Genomic DNA, 18,641 nt, shown 5'->3' with positions numbered 1-18,641 from the left:
GAGATTATATCTATAGAGGTTATATCTACAGGGGAATATCTATATATAGAGAGATTATATCTACAGAGGTTATATATAGGTTATATCTATAGAGGTTATATCTACAGAGGTTATATATAGGTTATATCTATAGAGGTTATATCTACAGAGGTTATATATAGGTTATATCTATAGAGGTTATATCTACAGAGGTTATATATAGGTTATATCTTTAGAGGTTAGATCTACAGAGGTTATATATAGGTTATATCTATAGAGGTTATATCTACAGAGGTTAAATCTATATATATATAGAGGTTATATCAATAAAGGTTATAAATAGAGGTTATATCTATAGCGGTTATATCTATATATATATATAGAGGTTGTACATACAGATGTTATATATATATAGGTTATATCTATAGAGATGATATATATAGGTTATAAATAGAGGTTATATCTATAGAGGTTAAATCTATTTTAATATAGGTTATCATAGAGGTTATATCTATAGAGGTTATATCTATCGAAGTTATATATGGAGAGACAATATAGAGAGGTTATATCTATAGAGGATATATATAGAGGTTATGTCTATAGAGGTTATATCTATAGAGGTTATATATAGATAGGTTATATCTATATAGATTAAACATATAGAGGCTATATCTACAGAGGTTATAACTATATATAGAGAGGTTATATCTAGAGAGGTTATAGGTATAGAGGTTATATCTGTAGAGGTTATATATAGAGGTTATAAATAGAGGTTATATCTATAAAGGTTAAATCTATATATATAGAGGTTATATCTATAGAGGTTACATCTATAGAGGTTATAAATAGAGGTTATATCTATAGAGGTTATATAAATAGGTTAAATCTGTAGAGATTATATCTATAGAGGTTATATCTACCGAGGATATATCTATATATAGAGAGATTATATCTACAGAGGTTATATATAGGTTATATATATCGGTTATATAAACATGATTTATATATAGAGGTTATGTATATATAGAGGTTATATCTATAGAGGTTATATTTAGAGATTCTGTATATAGAGGTTATATATATAGAGGTTATATACAGAGGCTATATCTATAGAGGTTATATATAGAGGTTTTGTATATAGAGGGTATATCTATAGAGGTTACATATAGAGGTTATATCTATAGAGGGTATTTATATATAGAGGTTATATCTATAGAGGTTATGTTTCTAGAGTTTATGTACATAGAGGTTATGTATATAGAGGTTATATCTATAGAGGTTTTGTATATAGAGGTTATATATATAGAGGTTATGTATATAGAGGTTTTGTATATAGAGGTTATATCTATAGAGGTTATTTATATATAGAGGTTATATCTATGGAGGTTATATCTATAGAGGTTATTTATATAGAGGTTATATATATAAAGGTTATATATATTGAGATTATATATAGAGGTTATATATAAGTGTTATATGTAAAGGTTATAAGGTTATATGTAGAGGTTATATATAGAGAGGATATATAGAGATAAGTTATATATACAGTGCCTTGCGAAAGTATTCGGCCCCCTTGAACTTTGCGACCTTTTACCACATTTCAGGCTTCAAACATAAAGATAGAAAACTGTATTTTTTTGTGAAGAATCAACAACAAGTGGGACACAATCATGAAGTGGAACGACATTTATTGGATATTTCAAACTTTTTTAACAAATCAAAAACTGAAAAATTGGGCGTGCAAAATTATTCAGCCCCTTTACTTTCAGTGCAGCAAACTCTCTCCAGAAGTTCAGTGAGGATCTCTGAATGATCCAATGTTGACCTAAATGACTAATGATGATAAATACAATCCACCTGTGTGTAATCAAGTCTCCGTATAAATGCACCTGCACTGTGATAGTCTCAGAGGTCCGTTAAAAGCGCAGAGAGCATCATGAAGAACAAGGAACACACCAGGCAGGTCCGAGATACTGTTGTGAAGAAGTTTAAAGCCGGATTTAGATACAAAAATATTTCCCAAGCTTTAAACATCCCAAGGAGCACTGTGCAAGCGATAATATTGAAATGGAAGGAGTATCAGACCACTGCAAATCTACCAAGACCTGGCCGTCCCTCTAAACTTTCAGCTCATACAAGGAGAAGACTGATCAGAGATGCAGCCAAGAGGCCCATGATCACTCTGGATGAACTGCAGAGATCTACAGCTGAGGTGGGAGACTCTGTCCATAGGACAACAATCAGTTGTATATTGCACAAATCTGGCCTTTATGGAAGAGTGGCAAGAAGAAAGCCATTTCTTAAAGATATCCATAAAAAGTGTTGTTTAAAGTTTGCCACAAACCACCTGGGAGACACGCCAAACATGTGGAAGAAAGTGCTCTGGTCAGATGAAACCAAAATTGAACTTTTTGGCAACAATGCAAAACGTTATGTTTGGCGTAAAAGCAACACAGCTCATCATCCTGAACACACCATCCCCACTGTCAAACATGGTGGTGGCAGCATCATGGTTTGGGCCTGCTTTTCTTCAGCAGGGTCAGGGAAGATGGTTAAAATTGATGGGAAGATGGATGGAGCCAAATACAGGACCATTCTGGAAGAAAACCTGATGGAGTCTGCAAAAGACCTGAGACTGGGATGGAGATTTGTCTTCCAACAAGACAATGATCCAAAACATAAAGCAAAATCTACAATGGAATGGTTCAAAAATAAACATATCCAGGTGTTAGAATGGCCAAGTCAAAGTCCAGACCTGAATCCAATCGAGAATCTGTGGAAAGAACTGAAAACTGCTGTTCACAAATGCTCTCCATCCAACCTCACTGAGCTCGAGCTGTTTTGCAAGGAGGAATGGGAAAAAATGTCAGTCTCTCGATGTACAAAACTGATAGAGACATACCCCAAGCGACTTACAGCTGTAATCGCAGCAAAAGGTGGCGCTACAAAGTATTAACTTAAGGGGGCTGAATAATTTTACACGCCCGATTTGTTAAAAAAGTTTGAAATATTCAATAAATGTCGTTCCACTTCATGATTGTGTCCCACTTGTTGTTGATTCTTCACAAAAAAATACAGTTTTATATCTTTATGTTTGAAGCCTGAAATGTGGCAAAAGGTCGCAAAGTTCAAGGGGACCGAATACTTTCGCAAGGCACTGTATATATATAGAGGTTATATATAGAGAGGTTGTATATAGAGAGATGATATATATAGGGTATACTGTAGTTGAATCAGAACAAGCATCATTAGAGTGGTTTAAGAAAAAAAGTCCCCTAACCCTTAGAGATCCTGAAGGTGCAATCCTAGTGCATTCATATACAGTGGTTTCAGGAAACACAAAAGGATTATACATTAAAAAAAAGAAAGTGAAAAAAAGAAGAAAGTTGTCACATGGTTGCATTATTATCAGAACACTTCAGCAGTCCATTGATAGAGGGTGATGCCATTAAGATCAGAGACACGACTAGAGAGAATGGGTATGTCATGCACTTGTTCTTAGAGGAGAGACAGCAGGTGAGGTGCTTCAGTGGGGCGGTCGGACCAGCAGGTGTCACTCTTGTCCTCTGGAGCCCAGATGTGACTGCAGTAGCACAGCATGGTGGGGGAGAGAGCTGTGGCACTGTGCTGGTGGTGGCTGGATGCATGTTGTTCTTAAGGAAGTTGAACATTTCTCTATATGAAATTATCCTGTGTGATTATCTGGAAGTTTGGCACCCTGCTGATTCTATTACTATAGGCTGTAGGCCTCCATATTTCTGTGACTCAGCATGTGTTGCAGGTGAGGATAAGCTATGTAAAGGAGCAACCAATAGCACAGCTGAAGGAATCCGAGATTTGGTGCCCCACTGGGCGAGGGGACCTGTCCCCCTGCAGGGCGTGTTCTGGGTTTGTAATTATGCGCCCACTGGACTGATTGCGGGTCTGGCGGAGCCAGTGCTTCCTGATCACATGCCATTGTTGTTGGGGGTGGCTTGAGGAAGAGGGGGCGGTGAGAGGTGCAGGGTTTGCACAGGGGAGTGCGTTCTTACACCACCCTTGGTCTCTCTGTGTCATAAACACAAACAGAGCTGTGTTACAATGGCTGATCAGTCCACCTCAGAGGTCCAGGTCGGGAGAGACCTGGAGGGGTGAAGACTACAGATGTAGGATCTTAATTTGAGCCAGTTTGCTACAGCAGGAAAATAATCCTGCAGCAGGAAAATAAACCTGCAGCAAAAGGAAATGTGATTTATTTTGTGGATTATAATTAATGGCCAATTTTTGTAGGGTAATACATTTGAAGTTAGGGCAAATCAAGTATGACATTTTAAAGTGGAAAACCTTAAATACACTTCACGTTTGCATTTATTGTTGTGTAGGAACATTCTCATCAACAAAAGAGATCAAATTAAGATCCTATATCTGTACCTAACAGACCTGGGAGGTCATGACCCACGTAGAGGAGGACAAGAGAGGCAAGGCTGTCTGGATAAGCTGCTGTCATGATGTCATCCTGATCAAATCAGAACACAGTCTTTTAAAGGAAACAAATGAATCTGGGTCACACATCCACTCCACATAGCTCTTTACTTCAATATGCACTGTAAGTCCTCATGGTTAATTACCACTATGTAATAATCAGCAATAATCAACATTGCTTTGATTAACACATTTTTACTTGGCCTCTGTGTTTTAACGGCCACTGTCTTGATATTGTCTGAGTAATCCGTTTCTCCACTCTGTCAATCATTATCAAGAATGTCAGTGAAGTGTATAAATGACTGTGACATATCCTCTCAGACAGTTGGCATTTTAATCAATGTGATTAGCACTTCTTTTCTCTACTGATGCCACCTCTCTTCTGCTCCTCATGTTCAGTCACAGCATTCAAGAGTTTACTGAATGACTTATTATGCTAAGAGAAGTATACTGTTGCAGTCACTGGTTTTTGTAAGACCTTGCCGCCTCTCAACTCCCCCATCCTTTCACACTCCTAAATGGGAATATTAATGCAGCGTATGATGAATCCCTCCTACACAATTAACCACATTTTCTGTTTCCCAACCAGGACACACACAAATACGCTATTATATGAACTACACACACTCGCACAATTGCACAAAAATAAATGAGTATTCCAATGCACGCATGCACAAAATAACTAACAAACAGACACGTACGCACGCGCACACACACACACACACACACACACACACACACACACACACACACACACACACACACACACACACACACACACATAAAGAAAATGCTCACCATCTCAGTGTCTTGTCCTCTTTGTTCTTGCAGTAGGGGTTTCTCCTCAGTAAATTGCTGCTCCTTCATCCCAGCCATCCTGGAGAGCAACCTGCAATCACCATAGCAATGCACACCTGAGATTACATAGCCCACTTTGTTACTTTAGTAAAACCTCTTAAATCCATCCACCAACTCAAATCCCTGCAGCAAACCCCTATCATAAGGTTTCTTCCCCCAATAATTATCTACAATATATCAACCATGGTTTCTGTGGCTGGGCCTGGGCGAGTCCATATTCTACTTTTTCCAATATAATTGATTCACCAGCCTCCCAATGTTTCCTTAGTCCCTTTATGTTGGACATGTAAAGGGAGGTCCATGGATGCACAGTAGCTGAATGGAGAATACATTCTGGTGTACATTAGAGAATACATTATGGTGTACATTAGAGAATACATTCTGGTGTACATTAGAGAATACATTCTGGTGTACATTAGATAATACATTCTGGTGTACATTAGAGAATACATTCTGGTGTACATTAGAGAATACATTCTGGTGTACATTAGAGAATACATTCTGGTGTACATTAGAGAATACATTCATGGTGTGTACATTAGACATTAGAGAATACATTCGGGTGTACATTAGATAATACATTCTGTGTACATTAGATACATTCGGGTGTACATTACATTAGAGAATACATTCTGGTGTACATTAGGTGTACATTAGAGAATACATTCTGGTGTACAGTAGGTGTACATTAGAATACATTCTGGTGTACATTACATTCTGGTGTACATTAGATAATACATTCTGGTGTACATTAGAGAATACATTCTGGTGTACATTAGAGAATACATTCTGGTGTACATTAGAGAATACATTCTGGTGTACATTAGAGAATACATTCTGGTGTACATTAGAGAATACATTCTGGTGTACATTAGAGAATACATTCGGGTGTACATTAGAGAATACATTCTGGTGTACATTAGAGAATACATTCTGGTGTACAGTAGAGAATACATTCTGGTGGAAAACAGATTTAACAGTAGTAGTCTGTTCTCTTTGGGTCTCCAGTGGTTTCAGCTCATGGATTGGGTCATAGACTGTTGAAGAAAGCAGGTCTGAGGACCCAGCCAGACAGTCAGACAGTGAGCTTCCCCATTAGGATATAATTAAACTCCAGCAGTGTGGCTGATGTCAGTGGACACAGAGGCACCGCTAAACCCATTTAGAACAGAGCAGAATGTAACCTTTATTTAACTAGGCAAGCCGGTTACAGTTTTTTACAATCACTTTGAAACTAATTTCGGAACCTTGATGTCATTTTTCAAAACTCTAGACACAAAACTCATAACCAATGATCAAAATGCAAATTTTTGAAAACTCTAACACTTTATCCAATTTCTTGGATACAATACACATACAGCAAAGATCATCTGTTCATTGAACTAAAATCACCTGTTCAAAATGACACAACTTAACATCAAAGTATTACCATTTCAAAATGCAATTCACACATTACATCAGACTGACTTTCTATTCATTTCATTACAATGATCTAACTATCAATTGATACAACTGCTCAAAATGTTACTGTTGCATTACTCTTAATGCATAGTTTTATGGAAACTGACGAACAATATTCCATGTTAAGATCATGAAAGTTTCAGGATAACGAGATCCATTGACATTGGATATAATATTTCATCATCATTCTTTATCAGACACTGTTTCTATGGTCCCATGTACCACTTTTCCAGACCATGTTTTCAGATTTTACATGACTGTACACTCACCGGCCACTTTATTAGGTACACCTATCTAGTACTGGGTAGAACCCCCTTATGCCTCCACAACAGCCTGAATTATTCACGGTGTTGTATGTTAAGAGATGCCCTTCTGCACACCACTGTTTTAAACAGCTGTTATTTGAGCATTTGTGGCCTTTCTGTTAGCTTGAATGAGTCTGGACATTCTCCTCTGACCTCTCTCATTAACAAGGTGTTTTTCCCACAGAACTGCCGCTCACTGAATGTGTTTTGTTTATCGCACCGTTCTCTGTAAACTCTAGAGACTGTAGTGCATAAAAATCCCAGGAGGGCAGCTGTTTCTGAGATGCTGGAATCACCATGTGTGGCATCAACAATCATACCACGGTCAAAGTTGCTTAGATTACGCATCTTGCCCATTCTAATGTTTGGTCGAACAACATCTAAAGCTCTCTACTCGATATACTCTATATATTGAGTTGCAGGCAGCCACATGATTCGCTGTTCGAATGTAACCTTCCTTGATGAACTAAATCAGGTCTGTAGAGCTGATGGCATGACCTATGTCACTGTGTGGGATAATGTCAGGTTCCACCATGCTCAAATGGTGCAAGCATGGTTTCAGGCCCATCCACAATTCACCACCCTGTACTTACCCCCATACTCTCCTTTCCTTAACCCGATTGAGGAAGTTTTCTCCACATGGAGGTGGAAGGTATATGATAGGCGCCCTCACGAACAAGGCGCCCTCACGAACAAGGCGCCCTCACGAACAAGCCACCCTTCTCCAGGCCATGGATGACGCATGCAATGACATCACGGCAGACCAGTGTCAGGCCTGGATTCACCATGCAATGACATCACGGCAGACCAGTGTCAGGCCTGGATTCACCATGCAATGACATCACGGCAGACCAGTGTCAGGCCTGGATTCACCATGCAATGACATCACGGTAGACCAGTGTCAGGCCTGGATTCACCATGCAATGACATCACGGCAGACCAGTGTCAGGCCTGGATTCACCATGCAATGACATCACGGCAGACCAGTGTCAGGCCTGGATTCACCATGCAATGACATCACGGCAGACCAGTGTCAGGCCTGGATTCGCCCGAAGATTCTTCCCAAGATGTTTGGCTAATGAAAACAACCATTGTGATGTGGAAGAGAACCTGTGGCCAAATCCACAAGACAGAATTGATGGAAATGTAGAAGTACAGTAATCAATGTTTTGTTTTTTACAGTAAGCCAGGTGAGGAACACTGCAGTGATGTTTTACAGTAAACCAGGTGAGGAACACTGCAGTGATGTTTTACAGTAAGCCAGTTGAGGAACACTGCAGTGATGTTTTACAGTAAACCAGGTGAGGAACACTGCAGTGATGTTATACAGTAAGCCAGTTGAGGAACACTGCAGTGATGTTTTACAGTAAACCAGTTGAGGAACACTGCAGTGATGTTTTACAGTAAACCAGGTGAGGAACACTGCAGTGATGTTTTACAGTAAGCCAGGTGAGGAACACTACAGTGATGTTTTACAGTAAGCCATGTGAGGAACACTGCAGTGATGTTTTACAGTAAGCCAGGTGAGGAACACTGCAGTGATGTTTTACAGTAAACCAGGTGAGGAACACTGCAGTGATGTTTTACAGTAAACCAGGTGAGGAACACTGCAGTTATGTTTTACAGTAAACCAGGTGAGGAACACTGCAGTGATGTTTTACAGTAAGCCAGGTGAGGAACACTGCAGTGATGTTTTACAGTAAGCCAGGTGAGGAACACTGCAGTGATGTTTTACAGTAAACCAGGTGAGGAACACTGCAGTTGACCTTGAACTGTTTTTTCTTTTTTTGTTGCTAATTATTTTTGCTTTGATTCAAAGAAACCTGTTGTGATTTTATTGTATTTCATCAATAAATGTCATATTTTGTTCAATGTGTCTGTAGTATTCTCTCTACTAGTCCTTTTACAGTGATGTATTTACGTGTAGTAACATAATGAAACATGTATCACATATTTTGTACTACAATATTTAATGATTGTACGAACAACTACACAGTGAATATATCGGTATCTTGTGTGTGGGTGATCTAAATGAATGTTCATATGGTATTTCATGATAAATAAGTTAATTGAACCAATGATTCTGCAAGTGCAAGGTTTCTTTAAAGATATGAATGCACAATGCAATGTTTTGAACATTGGACAGCCTGTGTTACAAGTGATGACCGTTTTGAGTTTTGTGTCTAGAGTTTTGAAAAATGACCACAAGGTTCTGAAATTAGTGCCAAAGTGATTGTTAAAAATTGTAAGAACAAATTCTTATTTACAATGATGGCTGACACTGGCCAAACCCGGACGACGCTGGGCCAATTGTGCGCTGCCCTATGGGACTCCCAATCACGGCCAGGTGTGAAACAGCCTGAAATACAGCCAATGCACACACGGACTCACACACTCAAGCACATATATGCGAGTGCACACACACACTCACACAGTCACAGTTGCAGGTAGACATTGCATATACACATTGTGCATGCACACACAGACACATCGACGTGTTCATTGTCTAGAAAAACAAATGCAACAAGATAAAATAAAGCTTATTGAATAAAACATTTACAGATGAGCAAGACGTAAAGGTAAAGAAGCAGTAATGAGAGGCTGCCAGCACAATAAGCATCTACAGTCTGGGTAATACGGAAACCTATGAGACTAACAACTAGTCCTTCCTGGATTAAATACCTTACTGGCAGAAATGTAGACTCAGGTATCACCAAACGATTTTCTGTTTGAGTCTCCCTCCCTTCTTCACACTGTGACAGGTTGTTTAATGACTGGGATGCAGTAAAAACAACAGCTGGACAGCTCTCTCTCTCTCTCTCTCTGCCAGTAGCAGTTTCCAAACCTGTCTTTGTGTAGCATGAACACCCTTAAACCGACAAAACCCAGATGCAGACAATCCAAAATAAAAGTAATTTGCAGATACTTGAAAACAAAACCACTCCTATCTTTGCGACAACACTGTTGCTGTTCTCTGTTTGAAAGTGACCTTTGCTTATAAGCATGACAATGAGCCCATGATCAGTTTTAATTAGGAACTAACCAGCCACCAGCCTCATCAATCTGCCTGCTTAACTCTCTCTCTATCGCTCTCTCTCTCGCTGTCTCTCTCACTCTCTCACTCTCTCTCGCTCTCTCGCTCTCTCTCCCTCCCTCCCTCCCTCCCTCCCGCCTTATATAAGATGGCTCACTGTGAAATCAATTATCATTACACAGTCTATATTTGTCCCCGTTGACGCTGTTTCAAACCCACTGATTTGGGTTTAGATGACTCATTACTTTTATTTGCTAGCTGCTGCTTAATTTCATATTCCCTAAATCCACAAATATGATTTTAGATTTTCTCTGAGGAACTATTCATCGTACTAATGAAATGAGTGGAACTTCATTTACCTAAAATGAGTCTGATCGGAAACATCAACTGCACTTTTCAGTGGTGCAGGTGGTATGTGTGTGTGCATCCATGGTCTATGGAGTCAAAAGGGTCAAGTGCCACCTCTAAGTTTCTTTTCATCCAGTGTGGGCCGGGGTCTGCTCTCTGAATCTGATCTCTGAATCTGCTCTCTGAATCTGATCTCTGAATCTGATCTCTGAATCTGCTCTCTGAATCTGCTCTCTGAATCTGATCTCTGAATCTGCTCTCTGAATCTGATCTCTGAATCTGATCTCTGAATCTGATCTCTGAATCTGATCTCTGAATCTGATCTCTGAATCTGATCTCTGAATCTGCTCTCTGAATCTGCTCTCTGAATCTGATCTCTGAATCTGATCTCTGAATCTGATCTCTGAATCTGATCTCTGAATCTGATCTCTGAATCTGCTCTCTGAATCTGCTCTCTGAATCTGCTCTCTGAATCTGCTCTCTGAATCTGATCTCTGAATCTGATCTCTGAATCTGATCTCTGAATCTGATCTCTGAATCTGCTCTCTGAATCTGCTCTCTGAATCTGCTCTCTGAATCTGCTCTCTGAATCTGATCTCTGAATCTGCTCTCTGAATCTGCTCTCTGAATCTGCTCTCTGAATCTGCTCTCTGAATCTGCTCTCTGAATCTGATCTCTGAATCTGCTCTCTGAATCTGCTCTCTGAATCTGCTCTCTGAATCTGCTCTCTGAATCTGATCTCTGAATCTGATCTCTGAATCTGCTCTCTGAATCTGCTCTCTGAATCTGCTCTCTGAATCTGCTCTCTGAATCTGCTCTCTGAATCTGCTCTCTGAATCTGCTCTCTGAATCTGATCTCTGAATCTGATCTCTGAATCTGATCTCTGAATCTGATCTCTGAATCTGCTCTCTGAATCTGCTCTCTGAATCTGCTCTCTGAATCTGCTCTCTGAATCTGCTCTCTGAATCTGATCTCTGAATCTGATCTCTGAATCTGCTCTCTGAATCTGCTCTCTGAATCTGCTCTCTGAATCTGATCTCTGAATCTGATCTCTGAATCTGCTCTCTGAATCTGCTCTCTGAATCTGATCTCTGAATCTGATCTCTGAATCTGATCTCTGAATCTGCTCTCTGAATCTGCTCTCTGAATCTGCTCTCTGAATCTGCTCTCTGAATCTGCTCTCTGAATCTGCTCTCTGAATCTGCTCTCTGAATCTGCTCTCTGAATCTGATCTCTGAATCTGCTCTCTGAATCTGATCTCTGAATCTGCTCTCTGAATCTGCTCTCTGAATCTGCTCTCTGAATCTGCTCTCTGAATCTGCTCTCTGAATCTGCTCTCTGAATCTGCTCTCTGAATCTGATCTCTGAATCTGCTCTCTGAATCTGATCTCTGAATCTGCTCTCTGAATCTGATCTCTGAATCTGCTCTCTGAATCTGCTCTCTGAATCTGCTCTCTGAATCTGATCTCTGAATCTGCTCTCTGAATCTGCTCTCTGAATCTGATCTCTGAATCTGCTCTCTGAATCTGCTCTCTGAATCTGCTCTCTGAATCTGATCTCTGAATCTGATCTCTGAATCTGCTCTCTGAATCTGCTCCATGAATCTGCTCTCTGAATCTGCTCTCTGAATCTGCTCTCTGAATCTGCTCTCTGAATCTGATCTCTGAATCTGCTCTCTGAATCTGCTCCATGAATCTGCTCTCTGAATCTGCTCTCTGAATCTGATCTCTGAATCTGCTCTCTGAATCTGCTCTCTGAATCTGCTCTCTGAATCTGCTCTCTGAATCTGCTCTCTGAATCTGCTCTCTGAATCTGATCTCTGAATCTGCTCTCTGAATCTGCTCCATGAATCTGCTCTCTGAATCTGATCTCTGAATCTGATCTCTGAATCTGCTCTCTGAATCTGCTCTCTGCCAGTAAAAAGAAGATGAGGTGAAGTTTATTTTTCTCCGTGAGGTTGAAGATCTTCCTTTTACAGTATTTGGTCAAGGAGGGTAAAATAAATCTGCCCTCCTTTCTCATCCCCCTCTCTCCCTCTCCTCTGTTCTTTAATCGGGCCTCGGTTCTACCCAGACCCCAGACTTTGTTGCCATGACAACTTCCAGCAGCGCTGTCGGCCCAGCCCGGCTGGGTTCTAACAGGATCTGGTTTAGCTTCTCTTTTCCTTTTAACATCATCTCATTTCCACCAGCTGGCCCCCCCCCCCCCCCCCCCCCCAGCTATCTCAGTCTGGCTGGCATTGCTCCATTCCCACCCCATCATGTATATCTACTGTAACAGCACTCTCCCACTCTCATGGAGTTCATAGGGTGCAGAGCTGGAGGGTTACTGAGAATCTCCCTCACAGGGGGATAAGGTCCATTCTGTGTGACTCATGTCTGTGATAGAGAGTGAGTGAGGCTGAGTGTGAGGGAGGGAGATAGACACAGCCAGGGTCTGAAAGAGGCTATGGGGAGATGGGGACGACAAGGCTGTGGGAAAAGCATTCTGCTGGACAGGAAATCAATGGGATGTGTATGTGGGGGGAAGCATCAGACCAAATGCACAAATTCAGAATCAATACCTGGAAACTGGGCCAGGTTCAGCTCTGTGTTATGTTTGTATACAGTGTGTGTGTGTACAGTGTGTGTGTGCAGTGTGTGTGTGCAGTGTGTGTGTGTGTAAGTGTGTTTGAACGGTTTGTTTTTCCCATAAATTGAGTAAAACTGACCCAGCGGTGATCCCTAAAAAACATCCAGAAAGGCACTGCGACTTGATTCATGATTTTTCAAGCCTTCTTGCTGTCAGTAACATAATTAACTCTGGTCCGGCTCATTAATTAGCCATATGGACGATAACATTAGAGAGGATTAAAGGCCAACTCATCCAAAGGAGAAAATGGCCCTTTTGCGCTCAGCAGCAGAGAGCACAGACCACACCTTCACGCTTGTGGAATCTAACAACCCAAGAAACCAAATCAATTAAACACACTAACAAATTAATATCGGAGAAAGAGAGGAAGGGAGCACAAACAAGAACACTGGTCATACCTGAGGCTTTGCGCTCACTGATAGATCCTGCATTAAAACATTCCAAATGGGACCCTATTTCCTATACAGTGCATGACTTATGACCAGAGCTCTGGTAAAAGGTAATGTACAATATGTGACCGACCGGCTCAAACCGGTCTCATGTAGAAAAATTTGAAATTGTGTTTTTTTTACATTGGATAAACTTAGAGACTACAAAATGGTAGCGACAGCTCTGTGGATTCCTCAGGGGCCACTGTTCTATCAGGCTGTCTCTGATGCCAGCTCTGAGAGCAGCACATACATGGAGATAGAGATAGGCTGCCTCCCAGTACTTTTGACCAGAGCCCTATGGGACATATTCCTACAGGACTGGCCGAAAGTGGTGCACTATAAAGGGAATAGGATTCCATTTGGGAGGCAGCCTATCTCTATCTCCATGTATGTGCTGCTCTCAGAGCTGGCATCAGAGACAGCCTGATAGAACAGTGGCCCCTGAGGAATCCACAGGGCTGTCGCTACAGCCTGCATGACCTGGCTTGGCCCTGCCTCCTGTCACTAGGTACCCCATGCTATGGGGCAGAGCAAGCTGGACAGAAGGGCACGGCATATGACTCTCAATGGGACCCGTGCAAAACAGAGAAGGAAGAGGCAGGGGAGCTCTTAAAACCTTCCCGACTGACCACTACTGTTTCAGAAGACTTCATTTGCCAGAAAATCCTGTTTTATGTCATGGTACAGTATGCTGCCAGGCCCTATATTGGATGTCAGATGTCAGCCGTTAGTGACAACAGCCTCGCCCAGTGAAGGCACACTCAATGACCAATATGTCAACTAGCTACATCATCCCCTTCAATGAAATCACCCATTCTCTGCCTATTCTAAGCTAAACATCCACAACCGTTTGGCCTATAGCACGCAATGTCTCTTTATTGCCCCCCAAACTCGGGTTGTTTGATTGAGCCGGACAATTTGTACTTGAGATATTGAAAACTAAAAGTAGTAAGTATGGTGGTTAGTCTCAGGAAACAAATCCAAAAGCCTAAACAGAGAAATATGCAACAGGTTTCAACCACTTGATACCTTATGCCAAAAGACTATCAAGGAGATGATAATACCGAGTTTTTAGACTATACCCACAAACCCTAAAGCAAGGACATGATTAGCATGCAAGATGTGTGGAACATGCAGTTCCGTACAGACTGATACAACACAGTACAGAAACAGCCATGGCTGGGGTTCAAAGTTGATGGATGGTAATATAACACACATAGAGAATGTGTGCTGTGATGATTGGCTACAGCTCTTCTGACTATCATTAATAAGGCCTTAATGGGGTGATAGTGAGATACGATTCATCAAATGATGTCTTGGTCCAGTGCTCTGCTGTGATTGGTCCATGGCTCATGAGTCTCTGTCAACTTTGCCAAAAAGTGCTGAATGACTCAAAAGACATGTTCCGACACCGAGCAGCAATCAGATCCATGAGTTGTGGTCCAATGCTCTGCAGTGATTGGCCATTGGCTTGTACTCCAGCACAATGAGTTGCAGGCCACAAGCTAGGCCTTGGTGTGGAACACTGCAGTCATCAGCCCATGACTTTAAGAAGGACTGACAGTGAATGGAAGGAGTGATGTACTAGATGCCAAAAACAAGTTAAGGAAGCTATATACAGTACATGAAGTCCATTCCAAAAGGCACTACGTACATGGTCTGCAGCAGGCTCTGCGGCACCGAGCAGTTAGCCTTTGAAGAGAAGTTCCAAAACAATCCGGGCCCCATCTATCACTACAAAATAAAATCATCCAGTGGTGGTTGAAAGAAAGAGGGGGAAAAAGTGAACAGCAAAGTTTAAGCCATATCATCATGACTCATAGGTCGATTTTTACAGTGACAGGAACAGAGCAGCTTTACATGGAGGAACAAACACACCGGGTATATTGCTCTTTGTGGTTTTATTCAGACCCAGAAGCAGCAGAGGATCAGAGCTGGTTCCGTACAGTGGGCTTTGTTGAGCTTGCATATGCTAAAGGAAAAAAAGTGGACCTCATAACTGTTATTTAACACTGTACAGGGTGAGAATACAACCTAATAAACAGCGTGATTTAAATAACAGGAACATTGTGTCTAATGTCCAATTGTTCAAGCGTTTGATCCTATAATCAAATGTACAGTATTAGGGTTCTGCACCAGTCTTATATAATACAATGAATTGGGGTTGCACCAATATGATTTCATATTATCTTGTCGACAGAAACTGTACAAATGAACAGGACATATTTCTCACAGGGTGAAAATCATACATATCAGCATTTACCTTCAGCCCAGACCAGGAGCATGCCATCCTTTTTCTGACAGATGGTGATCACTCACAACATGTCAGGCCTGACATTCAGCCTCAAATCGCTACGTTTTTCCTACAGGTCCCAGTGTGAAACTACCATTCAACAAGGCAGGCGGCCGTGCACACACAGCATGTAAATGAACATCTACAGACACACACAGGTATCAAAGGAGAGGTAACAGATATCCAATTTAAATGCCCTCTGATGAACTCTTTATTGAGACTGTAAAACTTGTAACAGTCTATTTGGACCAGAATATCAACTGTCTTGCCTCTATCTCTAACTCTGACACATACAATGGCCTCAGATATGAAGTGTGGTTCTTTTGTGATTTGTGTGGCTGCTGTTTATTGAAGGGTAGGGTAGAACGTAAACCGTGTTCTACGGCTGACACACAACTGAACACAACAACTCAAAGCAGTTCGCTGTTCGCTAGTCCCTTTAACTGGAAAGCAGAAGGCCTGCACCCGGTAAGAAAGTTGTCTGTATATTCTCTACATGACTTGTTAATACACAGGCTGCCAGGGACGACTAAAGGCAGGACTGATCTATATGACGCACTCCTGTTTCTAGGGTTAATAAATTCAACCTGACGACCTCATACTCGCGCCAATGCAGAGGCTGGCACACTGTCCTACAGCACTGGGACACAGTCAGAGTCTCACTTATACAGCTAGGAGGAGACAGTAGAGGATCTGGGGGGCTAATGTCTCTGTACTGTATGTGCAGTCAATTCCCTCTCCCGTCATCTATGTAATATAACATCCTTATGCACAAACAAAAGAGTTAATTCAAGCTTTGCAAAAATGTGTTCTGTCATTCTATCTCATGTAGGTATTTTGTTATCTGATCCAAACTGAGCACAGTGAACATACAGACAGATAAGAACTTACCTGCTGTGGTGGTTTGAGCTGCTAGGGTGGCTGTTGATGCGTCTGGATTTTGCAGTGCGTCTGTTTCCCTCTCTCTTCCCCCCAGTCTGTTCTGGTCTGTGTGTCTGTGTGTGCTACAGAGAAAGGCTGTCTACTCTATGGGTTCTCTGCTACCCTCTCATCCTCCCTCCAACTCCCTCCCTCCCTGATAATAAACAGAGAGCACGTGTTATCCCCGATGATGCAGCATGAGAGCGCCACCACACTGACAGATCAGAGGCGAGGGAGGAGAGAGGAGGGGAGAGGGTGATGAAATTAAACAGGGAAGAGTGAAAGTGAATGGGAGGTAAATTAAATAGAGGATTGAGATAAGGAGAGATGCTAAGAGCCTGCTTGAGAGAAGGATATGGTCATAAAAATTCGATTTAGAGTGATAGAAGATAAAGGATAGATAATTTTGGGGTAAGAATTATTGCTCTTGAAAACAGAAGAGTGAAGCTTCCACTGCACCAGTAAGTTCACAATCATGAGCTTCAGAATACTATTTTTAACAGCACCCACAAAATGACACAAAAAATATAGTACATAATGGATTTATCGTTCCCTTTGACACATTTCAACTCTAGTCAGCCTCTCTCAGGCTCCCTCGCACCCACACAGGCATAAACCAATACAATGGCTCCCGGGGATCAGACGGTTTACTTTTGAACATGATTTTTTTTATCCTATGATATCAAAACACAGTGGACATCATGCAGACAACACTGGATCTGTGTTTATTTCTGAATCCAGTGAGCATGCCCCATCACATCTCTCCCCTCTCTCTACGCACTCTGTTGTCCCTTACGTCTAGATTAACGTCTGTTTTCTTCATTTCACAGTGACAAAGTGACCTACTTTAGAACATCACTGTGTGACTGACTAGACACAGCGTGTAATCAGACTGACTAGACACAGCGTGTTATCAGACTGACTAGACACAGTGTTATCAGACTGACTAGACAGAGTGTTATCAGACTGACTAGACAGAGTGTTATCAGACTGACTAGACAGAGTGTTATCAGACTGACTAGACACAGAGTGTTATCAGACTGACTAGACACAGCGTGTTATCAGACTGACTAGACAGTGTTATCAGACTGACTAGACACAGAGTGTTATCAGACTGACTAGACACAGTGTTATCAGACCAGATGGAGTGATTGCCAAAATCTCTTTCATACCTTGTTTATCTCAGCTAAGAGGAGACTGTTTGTATGCAATAATTAAAAAAGGTTTCAAACAGGGGTGCAACTTTGGTTTTAGAAGTGGGGGGGACATAACTTTTTATTTCATTAATAAATCTGTCGAAGGCTTTCGCATGGTCCAAAAGCACACCGTTACCTCGTTTTGTATCACATTCCAGTGATAAAACTGTGGGGAGAATGCAATTTTAGAATGTGGGGGGGACATGTCCCCCTCGTCCCCAGTGAAAGTTGCGCCCCTGGTTTCAAATGTGCTTATGTCTAACGTATGAGAATTTATGTTCATGAAATGTAATCATTACTGTAAATTATATTCTACGTATTTTTCTCCTTGTAAGTGGAGGTAAACTGGTACATTAATTGAGATAAATCACAAATGTTTTTTGTTATTGTATGGTATCTCTCTTAAGATATATATCAATCATAAGGTATCTAGAGATAGGTCTACACAGTCGACTTAACCTGGGCGATCAGTTAGACTGTGGCACGATGACCAGCCTATTGAATCAATGTGTCCTGGTTATTGAGTCATCCCTCTGTGTGCCTGGCAGACATCTCAACTTGGATGTCGGCTCACCACTTCAAGCTCAACCTCGACAAGACGAAGCTGCTCTTCCTCCTGGGAAGGCCTGCCAGCTCCAAGACCTCTTCATCACGGTTAACAACTTCATGGTGTCCCCCTCCCAGAGTGCATAGAACCTTGGCGTGACCCTGGACGACCCCCC

The 18,641-nt window shown here is 41.4% G+C and overlaps 1 protein-coding gene across 12 annotated transcripts in view; it reads right to left on the bottom strand.

Annotated features, from left to right (window-relative positions):
* The window catches only part of LOC139387873 (protein NDRG4-like), a 39,921-nt gene extending 23,025 nt beyond the window's left edge, over positions 1–16,896 (bottom strand). For 2 of the 12 annotated variants that reach the window (XM_071134568.1, XM_071134656.1), the window contains exons 1-4: positions 16,694–16,784; positions 15,388–15,481; positions 15,164–15,243; positions 5,239–5,329 (exon numbers count right to left, since the gene is read on the bottom strand). In XM_071134568.1, coding sequence (XP_070990669.1) covers positions 5,239–5,329; positions 15,164–15,237 — 165 coding nt within the window. In that variant the 5' untranslated portion in view covers positions 15,238–15,243; positions 15,388–15,481; positions 16,694–16,784. Of the gene's footprint in view, positions 1–5,238; positions 5,330–9,746; positions 9,793–15,163; positions 15,244–15,387; positions 15,482–16,693 lie in introns of those variants that run through there. The other 10 variants (XM_071134728.1, XM_071135002.1, XM_071134406.1 and 7 more) reach the window with 9 other exon arrangements.
* Positions 16,897–18,641: the final 1,745 nt, after the last annotated feature.

The sequence above is a fragment of the Oncorhynchus clarkii genome, chromosome 1 (genome assembly GCF_045791955.1).
Source record: "Oncorhynchus clarkii lewisi isolate Uvic-CL-2024 chromosome 1, UVic_Ocla_1.0, whole genome shotgun sequence".
NCBI lineage: Eukaryota > Metazoa > Chordata > Actinopteri > Salmoniformes > Salmonidae > Oncorhynchus > Oncorhynchus clarkii.
The sequence above is the reverse complement of the archived record's forward strand: the minus strand, read 5'-3'. Positions and strand labels throughout refer to the sequence as shown.